Here is a 12,447-nt window from a genome sequence, read left to right on the forward strand (position 1 = left end):
TCATGTAATTCGCGGCGGACTGTGATTGTCGAAACAGGGTGGGGAAGGTGCTGATTGAGTTCCTCCGTCACTTGCTCCGCAGTGGCACGACGATTCTGCGTGACAATGCGCTTTAATACCCGACGTGACCTGTCACTCATGATTTTCTTCCTCCCACTGTTCCGCTTCCCCGATGTGGTTTTCCCGTGTGTTGTGTAGGCCGTCATCACCTTCGACACTGTCCCACGCGACACACCTAACACAGTAGCCATTGCCGTCACACTCACTTCACATAACCGCGCACCAACAATTTGCCCTGTTTGAAACTCTGAGAGGTCTCCCATTTTACACTACCTCCGTCTGCTGCAGCCACTGGACACTGCTTTAGAATTGCTCGATACACGAGACTAAGATGTTAATTTACGCTTTACCCACTCAAGGACTAAACATTGTGCAGTTAGTATTAAAATTTGGAATGGTAAGCACGAAGTTCCTTTTCAAATAGGATTTGATTATGCACGGTCATTATTGCATAAATTTTTAAAAGATAGGAGTTTAGCTATGATATAATAAATTTTCAATCCTTGTATACGATCTAAATGTGTTGTTTTCAAGTATTTAATGCTTTGCTAGATTACATGAAAAGTTTTCTGATATGAAATGTTTAACATAAACATGATAAAATATAGAAATTTAAATACGGTATAGGTGTGCAAATTCAAATATTTCCTTTTAAGATTCGTAAAATTATTTTTGAGTGTAGTAGTAGTATTGCTAGCCTATAACCTCATGACGAATACACTCGCATTTGATCACAGGCTCGAACTCCGTTTAAAGTACAATGTTTTGCATAAGAAATCCGTGATACATAAAGTAACATCGTAGGACATTTCTAAATTTCAAATGTCACTGCTGATATTTTATGTATGCTATTTTTTGTATTCTTCACATTATGTCTATGTATAAGTGTAGAGATGTTTACTGATCGTTAATTCTTATTGTACGAAATGGATACGAAGGAAGGTATATTTGTTATTTGAACATCATAACGTAATACGATTGACATGGACAGTGATTTTCTAATGAAATAAGTGATGTTTCTGGTGGAAGAACATGATAGGTGCTCACAAAGTGTGAGGCCCATATTTACACAAGGGAAACAGGCACCAGGCGCAGAGCGGCATATATATATATATATATGTAAAAGGTTGAGATTGAAATATGAAATACAGTATGCAGAAAAAAGGGACTATTCACGAAGATTGAAATATGAAATACAGTATGCAGAAAAAAGGGACTATTCACGAGAGAAATTTGAGAGAGAGCTATGCTGGAAACAAAGTTGGTTCCACAGCGGCGACTTAGTTATTTCGTTACAACGCTACTGGCTCTAGATGATAATGAGACCATTGCTAATTGGGTGCCACCATATTCCGTGGATTTGCTCCTGTGCGCCTTGCACATTTACTGGTGGTTCAGTGTAAACGGTCGTGGCCGTATTGCTTAAATGTACATTTAATACGAACAAATAAGGGAGGGAAGGGCGCAAAATTTTCTTGAACCCGTAATCGTAAAAGACCTAAATACGGGCTTGGTTACACCTTATATAGCTTAATGCTGTAAGTGGGTGCTAATTACGTCTCATCAAAACCAGGAAAAATCCTAAGAGGTAATACAAATGATGAAAATTCAGATTGTCTTTGTGACAAAACTAAATTTCTAATTTAAATATAACAGAGCTATTTTTTATTTAATTAAAATTCTATTACATATATGCTGTAAAATTTATTTTTTTATACAGGTTGGTACCAGAGATTCCCAGACAATCCACTTTTCAAACCAATACCAATGCTGGACAAACTAGTTAGCGAAAGAAAATTTGGAGTAAAATCTGGAGAAGGATTTTATAAATACGAGAAAGGGAAGAGGAAGTAATATCAATTGTCTGAATTCGATACTTAATTTTTTGAAAGATATATGTGACGCAGGAGCGACTCAGAAATTAAGTATAGGAAGAGAACTTTATAGTGTTCGGTGCGGATAAGTAATTGTAAGCTGTGGGAGGAGTAATGGAATGTTTATAGTGTAAATGAAATTTGGGCATATTGTAATTTCAAGACTGAATAGATGTATTAAAAACCACGATTAAATACTTCATCTTAAAGACTTGTATAGTAATAGCATGCCTTGAAGGATTTCTTCTAACACATTCCTTCAGCGGCAGCTGATATCATGAATTTTCTCCATAATTTCACAATAGTTACACATTGGATTGAGTTTTTTGCAGGTTGAGATTAGCAGTTTTTCGATGCTGATCTAAGCAAATACAAAATAGACTCTAAGATTTTAAGATGAAGTTCTTTTTAAGGGGAATGATAGAATTTATCATAGTTTTTTGATATATTCATTTATATGCTTTTTTTATATGTACGCACTATTTTTTGTAATATTTTCATTGTCCTTTCTAAATATATGGTGCTATTATACACTGGAATAAAAGCTATTTTTGAACATTTTTCTTTTTTCTTCAAAGTGAGCATAATGAGCAATCACTAATTCTTCAATAATAAAAATGGATACTAATGAGCACGACATATCAAGAATCAGCAAAAATAAATTTCATGCTCTGGCGTTCACGGTTATCAAAGTGCAAGTGTTCGACAGTATTACATGCAATGACATTCTTATGACCTGTAAAATGTGTTCTTATTAACTAAGCATTGTCAATTTTATTAGGTCGTTGCATAACATCTGTCGTATTTTTTGGGTAGAATTTAAAGCATCAGAATTTGCGAAGATATTTGTTTCATTGATGATATTGCTGAAAATAATGTTCAACATGTATGTCCGTCCATCTGTTAAACAGCATGTTATTCCCCGATGAAAGAAAAGTTTTACTTTGACGGAAAAAGGTAGACACTGCATTATCATTTGGTTCTCTTGCTTATCATCCGAAATCCATTTTTCGTTGCCTGTTTCTAAACGGTCCAAAAGTGGCTCAAAAATTGTGCCTTGTCACCAGAGAACATAGTGTAACTTAAGTAGCGTGTATCGAATAGGTAACAAGATAGCCCTAAATTCAATTGTTCACATCAAAATCTGTATAAATATTTAAAGCGGAGATCCAACAATTAAAATTAGGGATATGGATCGTTGTGAGTAAACAATTTATCAACACAGTCTGTATTTTTCAAAACAATAGAAGTAACTGTTACTGAATTCGGTGTGTGTGTGTGGATTAAAATGGTAGATCGTTCAGGAAGTAAAATGAGTTAACCCTAATAAAATTTTTGTGTACTTTTACAAACTTAAAATCGAATTCCATATGCATCACGAGCTTGTAGCATTTAAATGTAGGAATCAGCTATTTCTACATTGATACTATGCGTCCTGGGATATGGCGACAATTGAATGGTCTTATTTTATTTACAGCACGTGAATAATACACATACTTAAATTTGTTACTCGCAAAAGTAACCGAAATTAAATTAACAGAAATACATGATGATCGGCTTTTATAATAGATGAAAAACAAAAGTAGCACACACAGTCTTTGGAAGTAGAATGTTTTTATTATTATATCGTTGTCAATAATTGGTTCCACGGAAAAACTGAGAATGGTTATCCATAACTTGATTTTTGTTATCATTTGTAATACGTCGTGAATTTTATAATTGATACCTCCATAAATATTGACCGGGCTATAGCACGGGCGTTTCCGCCACCTCTGATACGCAATATGAACAAGTAGAACAAAGGTGAGTAATGTCAAGTATTAGGGGCAAATACAAGAAAATGTTTCGAAATAAAGCGAGAAGAAAGTACATTTGGTGGTTCAGGTTACGCTTCAAAATAAAAATAAAGTAAGTAGCTAATGCGTATATCTTCGGTGAAGTTCTGAGCTCAGTTTCTGGTGGTTGTATTGGAGTTTCGCGTCCCGTTCAGAAGTAAGCCTATAGGAAACGTGGATCTGCATCTTATAGTGTGATCCGAACCACATGAGCTTTCGCCGGGAATCGAACCACGTCTACCACACCAACGACGCGTATGCTAACTAGCCACAAGAAAGCAAGTTCTTAATGGGAGAGCACCAAACGCACGCGCTTCAGAGCCTTCCTTAAACTGTAGGTCTCATCTTGTATAGCATTTCTGCTTACCACAAGAGTTAAGTACAAATTAACCAATCACCCAACAGATTTGAAAGAGGAGTAAGGATTAAAAAAAATTCCATTCTTATTTGAGTTCCCACGTAGCTATATGGGTAGCGTACGCGTCTTTCGTGTGGGAGGCCAGGGTTTGATTTCTGATGGAAGCACAACTGATTTGTATCCCACGTTAGCCTGTAGTATCACGTTTCATATACCTTGCTGCTTTAAAGGACGCTAAACTCTTATCAACAAACGAGCCATTGTTTACTTCTTGAGAAACTGAGTACAAGTAAATTAAATTAAGACTCAAGGACTCTTATATAGATGACCTGTATTTTGTAGTTTTTATTAATATTTGTTTATTAATAAAATTCCAGACAGAACTAAAAGAGGCCATTTAATGGGGACACAATATCTTGGAAAGGAACTTCAATGTTTAGTTAATTTTACGGTAAGTTTCATTACCTATGGCATGGAAATCATGACTTCGATTCTCATTGAGAATACGTGTTGAGATTTTACATCAAGTAATAGGTCCTTGTGAAAACCTTAACTGGCCAGTAGTTAATTCGTGAATTTCCTACGCGTGTAGGCCCACGTTTGATTCCTAGTAGGAACATTGGCTCGGATACAGACTCTAATATTAGATTGGGTTCCATATTAAACAGCAATTTATTTATTATTTTATACTTTGTTTGCTTCATTACAATTACTGATTAGTATTTGCTTAGTAGATGTCTCTTTTCGCTTTATATAGCTTCCACGTTAAAGCGAAAGTTAAACGCCAACTCGAGCAATCGATAGGTTCACGTTTGATGTAGTTTTCGTGTTGATTTTTTTAAAAAGTAAACATTCATTATCTCTAAGAACTTAAATGCATATTTAGATTAGAAGCTGGGTCAAAGTTTAGACATTACAGGTATCACCTCATCACATTACTTGTAAGACTGAGGCAGGTGAAAAAATAATAAACACAATGACTGGCCTTAAGACCTAAGCAAAACACCTCTCGTTAATGAGGCGAGGTTTAACTGTTTCCTTAAATAATTATTCCTAATAACCTATCTATTGTTGTGACTCAATGAATGTTTTTGACTCCGTTTATTTTAGTTAATTGGTGAGAGAGCAGCACACCTTTATAGTACCGAAGTTGTGTGAGATGTACACCTACTGCTTGTGGATTCCGAACCACTGCATTGCGTTAAAATTTCGAAGTTGTCCGCCGGAAATTGAGCCCAGAACCCCGTGCCCAGACTAATGGGTAGAGCAGGCCTGTCCATGAATTGGCTCCCGGAGCCAAAGCGTGAGCGGGCACGAGCGAAGATAAGAACAGGTGAGCACAGGTGCTGCTAGCTTCGCTTCTTCCACTACATCCGATAAGTGTTGCCAACCACACATGATGGCAAAAAACCTATGACCAAGCCTGGCCAGAAATTCGCACGATGATAAGCATTGAGCAGACGCAAGCGTGAAATGTGCAGGTGTGTTCTCCCCCTCCCCATTTCGAAAGCAGTGACGCGAAAACACTGCAGGAAATAAAATTGGTACGTTTTTTGGTTGAGGAAGACGCATGATAGAGGTTACAGTTAGCGTTGAAGTAACTAACAAATGAACAAGAAAGAAAGAAACAAAGAAACTAATATTAAACATGTCATCTTACAGACGTAAAAACGACTGCAAAAATCGGAAACGAATTGTTTCAGACCTTTTTAGCTTGCTTACACAATTCGTGACGTTGTATTACATTAGCACTCGGTCTGTAATTTGTCATTCGCTTCACGTTTGCTAAGTTGTAAACGCCTTTCGTTGCTAGATTAATAGGAGAACGACGGGAGGTTGAAAATAATAATAATAATAATAATAATAATAATAATAATAATAATAATAATAATACGCATTATTATTATTATTATTATTATTATTATTATTATTATTATTATTATTATTCGGACCAAAGAGGGATGAAAATGGGGATTGGAGGAAATTCATAACTAGGAATTGCATAGTTTATACCGCTCACCTAACATTATTAGGGTTATGAAGTGTAGAAGGCTCAGGTGGGCAGGCCATGTAGCCAGAATGGAAGAAATTAGAAACGCTTTCATAATTTTAACTGAAAACCCAATTGGAAGAAGACCACTAGGAAGACCTAGGCGTAGATGGGAAGACAATATTAAGATGGATCTTGCGGAAATAAGAGTACAGAGTAGAAACTGGATCCAGTTGGCTAAGGACATAAGTTAGTGGAAATATTTTGTAAACGCGGCATTGAACCTTCGGGTTCCATAGACCATAGAGTTAGTTAGTTATTATTATCTAAAAGAAATGTTCAAATGTTGTTAAGAGACAATTACACAGAAGAACCGAGTTTCGACCAAACACTAATTTGCCGGAAGGAAATTCCAGTGCAGTCCAGCCTACTTTAAGCGTTATCCGTGCAACCCACGTTTCATGTTCAAGACATTGGGAATAATTGTTCGTATCATTCAGTTGGAACGTTTCCTTTCGAATTTACGCTATTACAGTAGACCTACGCTATTACAGTAGGCCTACGCTATTACAGTAGGCCTACAACATTGTGACTTTCAAAATCAGTCAGTAACTATCGAAGAAAGACAAGCGTGTAGCTTCAGTCGTTGAAATGATTTAACATTCTTTTTCACTTTTAACAAGCCACCGGCAAGCAACCAGCCAGGGACAATACATTTTTCCTTATTAAAAAGACACTCCTTGTTAAAAAAAAAAAAAAAAAAAAAAAAAAATTGCAGTCACTAACGGTCACACTTAAAAATGGAAAATCTCTTTGGCTCTCTTAATATTTTGTTTGATTCTTTGCGATCAAAGTAACTTTAAAAGTGGAGTAAGAAATACTATTCTTCCTATTGATAGTGTAATAGTGGCTTCTAATCTCCACAACCAACCCCTTGCTAAGCCTATTCGTACACACATACATGCATAAGCTAATTTTCTGGAGATATACTTAGATAATTACAAACAAGTGCTACAGTTTTTTCTTATCAACAGATTATCTCTTTTCCTAAAAAGCGAAACAACATAATATAACAAACCCACACTCGGATATAACAAACCCACATCCCTATTTAACAAAAGGAAAGAAAAAAGAAGAAAAGGAACGTACATAGTTTATCATTTGATTGCTGTTACAAGTTTGTATTGTCTATAGTTAACGGTTACCACATTGTAAAAAAACACTTTACACTAAATGGCAATCAGTTACCATACATACTTTTTTTTTTTTTTTTTGGTAAGCTAGTGATTACCGCCAAGGTTGACAACACTTCCGCTCCTCTAAGGACAAAACCCGAAGATCCACGAAGCACGAACAATGGTATTTGCTCGTAGAATGCTCGTGAGCGTTCACGAGGAGAGTTTCCACTATCTGCTCGCCGTGGGCAGGGCTGGGGTAGAGCTTGACTCAGATTATTATTATTATTATTATTATTATTATTATTATTATTATTATTATTATTATTATTATTATTATTATTACTACTATAGCATTTCACGATTATGTTCAAAGGTCAAGGGACACGTAGATGATGAGAATCAACTAAATGGGGGAAAGAAGGAAATGCGAGAAAACGAGAGAATCCAGAGAATATACACGGACACGAGTTTGTTCACCGCAAATTATTAATAACAATCAAAACTGCGTTATGTTATTATTTATCAATATTATTATATAAAAGAGTAGAAGTAGGTAACTCGTTTTTGCCCAAGCCGTGCTACTATATAAATGTGAAATTTGGAAGGAGTATTCCCTTTGTCACGAAAGTATGAGATAAAGAAGGGTTTTTAAAAATATCCATTTTAAGGGAGTAAAGAGTGATTTAAAAGTTTCCCCAAGAATAGCGTATCTCTGGCGTTAGAGAGATGAAACTGAACATATGAACTTGTTATTAAAAATGGGGGGAAAGGGGATGTTTGTTAAATACTCAAATGTTCCTTTTTTTTAATCAGAAAGAGCCGAAAAAGAGAATTCGCATTAAGTTAGAGATCTGAAACTCAACATATCGACTTCTAATTTAAAATAAGGAAACTCATACTTCAGTGTTTCTGAAAATTCCGCTTTTAAGAGGAAAGCGAAGTTAATTGTGGCCATATTGAAATTTCCCATTATTTATTCACGAAGTACTTAATGTGAGGATTTGCTTAAGTTGGAGATTAAACACTTAAATAAGGGAATGCGTGTTCCAGCGTTTTCGAGAATTCTGTTTCTAAGGGGAAAAGCTGGATCATTTCTATAATATCCAAATTTCCCTTTCGTTATTGAGAGTGGCTGATGTAAGGATTCACTTAAATTGAAGACGTGAAATTAAGTAAAAATATGAGAATATGTTTCAGAGTTTTCAAAAATTACGCTTCTAAAGGAGGACAATTTCTTTAGTATTGAAATTTCCCTTCATCCAATCACAGGGTGCCGAATGTGAAGGATTCGCTTTGACCCGTTGACATCAACTTTAAACTTAGTGATAGATGGCAACATTTGTAAACTATTTGATATAGGGAAACGGTAATGATATAATACCGGTGATGGCTTATGCTGATGACACCCTAGTAACTTCAAACTTGAAGGAAGCTGAGTGAGCTGGTTAATGTGTTTAATGAAATTATTACGAACTTTAACATGCAAATATCTGCTACGAAATGTATAACTTTTGGAATGAGACGCCATAGGAGATGTGAGCAGTAGGTAATTCTGCAGCTAATGTAAATCGAGATGGTATTGCTAATTTGGAGGTATATGAAAAGTTTGATTATCTTTGTTGCAAATATACATTGCAGAAAGGAATAAAGAATAAGTATCGTCTGGAGAAGTTAGTAAAAATGTTAGAAGTTGAAAAAAATAGGGTAGGTTATTATCAATTTCCTTAAAAAAAAAAAATCTGTATGGATAGGAAGCTTCACCACACCGGATTTTCTTGATTCTGTCGATAAACTAGTATGAAGATATTTGAAAATCAAATTTGAATATAATTGTGAAATATTGAAAGGCCATGTAATCTTACGATTTTAAGTAAAAATAAAATAATTTGCAAAGATAAACACTTAAGAGCAAGCCAAGGGAATGGTTCTAAAAAGCGAGCCAAGGGAAGGGATCAAATATTTTAAAAACGACCGTATTAGTAACTGTTTTTTGTTTGAAGATGAATTATTGCTAGGAAATAGATTCATTGATGCACTAAGAGTCTGCACCAACACCTACGGAGTAAAAGTGGCATTCGCTTGGGTACAGAAAGGGATTGAGGTTAATTGTAGAGCATGTGGAAAATTGTGGAAACAACGGTGCATGTGGGAGGAAAATGTATCCTCCATGTAAATCGTAGGATTTACCGACATGATTTGATAATGAATAAGTTAAATATATATTTGCAATTTAAGAGGTTTAAGCGGGATATGAGTTAGTTTCGTGTGGAAGGACAGAAGCTAAATGCAGATTTGGCTGTGTAGGATGAAGTAACATATATTATTGATGTAACAATACACATGAAGGATGAGAATATGGAGGTAATGGCAAGGGAAGAGAAGATTCATAAATAAACTAAATTGCGTACAATATTTAATGATAATAAAAGTTCAATAATGGGCTCTATGGGCTCTAGGGGAGCAATTACTGCTGACGTTTCCTAGCAGTAATGGAACATGTTGACATTTGTGCATTACCTACATGTCGATATCAACACACACATTGGCCACATTTCAATATCGATCATGCGATCCCACTAGTGACATTCCTTTAGTTTCCCCAGTTTCTTTGTGAGTCCCCTTGCACAATTTCAACTTGGCTTCAGTTGTTGCATCCTTATTGGTATGCAACCGTGCACATTACAACGATAACGTTGTATATAGCGTTAGCAATCCGTACCATCTTATAAAAAGGATCAGAGGCGAATTATTTGAGCAGTAATATATATAAAGAAAAGAAAGATATACAGATATATCGGTAGATTATTTTGTAATCGTCAACTAAAAAAAGGTAGTTGCTATGGAAACATAATAAATGTAAGTGTATGTATGTAGACATCTTGTTAAATATGTAAAAAGTGGATTATTTACGCTTCTCATGATTGAGTATTAAAATCAGTTAAGAAAGTGGTAAAACGTGTGAATTATTTGAAGATTAGTTGGTTAAGAACCAGGATACAATCTGAATACTACGTAAAAATAAACGTAGTAACATCATATTGCATCGGTTTGAGGGAATATTGGTGAATTGACAATGGCTTTCATGTTCTTGATGCTATTCCTTACATTTCCGACGCTTTGAACTCACGATGACTGAGTATGAGTGCATTTCTGGGCATTTTTCGTTACGTGTTTCCACACATGTGAATCACCCTGCTTCATCTGTTGTGCTCTACCGACACTCCAAATGTCTTTCTAGAGCATTTGAGTACAAATTCGCTACACTTAATACTCAGAACGTCACTGTTGGCCAGCATCCGTACCTCGCGATTATGCAACCACACAACTGTTATGAAGGTGTTCGCCATTTTGTATTTGTTCCAGATATCGATTTAATACAAACTAACTATTGTTACCTGATAGAAACCCTATCAATTCATATCCATTTAGAACAATTTTCATGTGTCAGATTATCAGTCCCTACGATGTTTTGGGGAATCCCTTGCGCGTGCATGTGAAACATGCACAATTCAATACAGCAGGTATGACTTCTTCAGTTAATTTTTTACCCGCCCTCTTTACGTTGGATAGTTTCCGAAGTATTGGCGTCCGAAAGTCATTTTCCCACGCTTTCGGCACCTTGTAGGTCCGAAACTATGTCCGATAGCCGAAAGTCCAAGAGAACTTTCTTTCTTGTCTCAGTGGCATGAGTCACCTCCCATGAGTTGTAACACTTATTTTGCAATACTCGATATATTACGTTAAAAGTAGTAACATTTATCATTGATAGCGTATATCGTCTTACTTTTTAAAATAGCCGCTGTAGCCTATTAGCCAGAAGATTCATCTTCAGACATGATACAGAGAGAAGAGAAAGAGATATGACCAGTGGCGTAACTAATTTTACTGCGCCCTGGATCGATCGATCATTGATTTACACATACCCGCCCCCTGCCCCATGCATTTCAGTTGCTGCGATATATATATATATATACAATCAGTGGTGGAGCTATCGCCCCGCCAGAAGGGGAAACTTTCTTATCCTATATATAAAATTAAAACCCATCCCAGAGTTTGGAGCTCTTAAAAGTAGCTCTAAGTAGCAGTATTACAACCCACCCCAAAAGTCCGTCCTGGATTCGCCCCCTGATATATGGTTCCATGTCAGAAGGTCCCGACAAAAGGGCGACGACAGAAAGGTCCAAGTCGAAACGGCATCGGTCCAAAGAGCCCGAGTCAAAACGGCCCAGGTCAAAAGAGACCCCGCTACAAAAGGGCCTGAGTCAAAACGGTCCCGCGTCAAAAAGTAGCGGGTGGAAAGGTAGCCGCGATAAAGGGCCCTGCGTCGAAAGAGTCCGGGTCAAAAAGACCCCGCCTCAAAAATGCACCGGGCAAAACGGGTCCGGGTCGAAAGGGCACCGCGTTAAAAGGTGCCGAGTCAAAAGAGCCCCGCGTCAAAAGGGCCCGGTAAATACGGTTCCACAGGTAAAAATGCCTGAGATGAAAGCAAGAGTAGAAATCAGGCATGCACAAGCGGATAGTCCCTAACAGCACAATCACATAGCAGGCATGTGCCTATCATGTTCCCTCAGTTACATGGGAATGTGTCCAGTATGTGCCTTATGTACCTCTGAAAGAGAAATCACATGGATGGCAAGTGATAGTCACAGTCTATGTCAACCCCTAACCACATGCCTGACATGTACTTGCGGAACGTGCCTAGTATGTTCTCCATGCCATAAGCGTGAATGAACCACAAAATTACTCCCCCAAAATATGTTAAATCGCCTATATCCGTAATGTGTTTACATTAAGGTGAGTCTAAAAACACTTTAAACAAGTAAAAAAAAACGTACTCCAGGGTGGGCACGAGTTGAGTTGATTGAGTTGATTTTGAGTTTAACGTCCCGTTCAGCAGCGAGGCTATATAAGACGTGGACCTACTGATTAACGTGGAATCCGAACCACATGAGCTCCCGCCGGGAATCGAACCCGGGCCTCCCACGCCAAAGGCGCGTACGCTAACCGCTTAGCCACGGAGGAGCTCAGGGTGGGCACGAAACACCAACCTTTGGTTTACTAGCCGCGTGCTCTACCGACTTGGCCACAGAGGCGATGAACATAATGTCGCTTGTAGAGAGAGAAATTGTTGAGGTCTTTTGAATTTGGCTAA

At 37.0% G+C, this 12,447-nt stretch overlaps 1 protein-coding gene and 1 long non-coding RNA gene across 3 annotated transcripts in view; one reads left to right on the forward strand and one right to left on the reverse strand.

Moving 5' to 3' along the window:
* Nucleotides 1-2,492, forward strand: part of LOC145662795 (hydroxyacyl-coenzyme A dehydrogenase, mitochondrial-like) — a 45,521-nt gene extending 43,029 nt beyond the window's left edge. Inside the window, exon 7 of one of the 2 annotated variants that reach the window (XM_081728682.1) lies at nt 1,781-1,999. Coding sequence is in view for 1 of the 2 variants with exons in the window: in XM_081728681.1 (XP_081584807.1) it covers nt 1,781-1,914 (134 nt within the window). In the remaining variant the exon portion in view is untranslated. Of the gene's footprint in view, nt 1-1,780 lie in introns of both variants that reach the window. The other variant, XM_081728681.1, reaches the window with a different exon arrangement.
* Nucleotides 1-12,447, reverse strand: part of LOC145662797 (uncharacterized) — a 91,183-nt gene that overhangs the window by 58,598 nt on the left and 20,138 nt on the right. The gene's annotated exons all lie outside the window — the stretch shown is intronic.

The sequence above is a fragment of the Thermobia domestica genome, chromosome 10 (genome assembly GCF_964235325.1).
Source record: "Thermobia domestica chromosome 10, izTheDome1.hap1.1, whole genome shotgun sequence".
In the NCBI taxonomy this organism is placed as follows: domain Eukaryota; kingdom Metazoa; phylum Arthropoda; class Insecta; order Zygentoma; family Lepismatidae; genus Thermobia; species Thermobia domestica.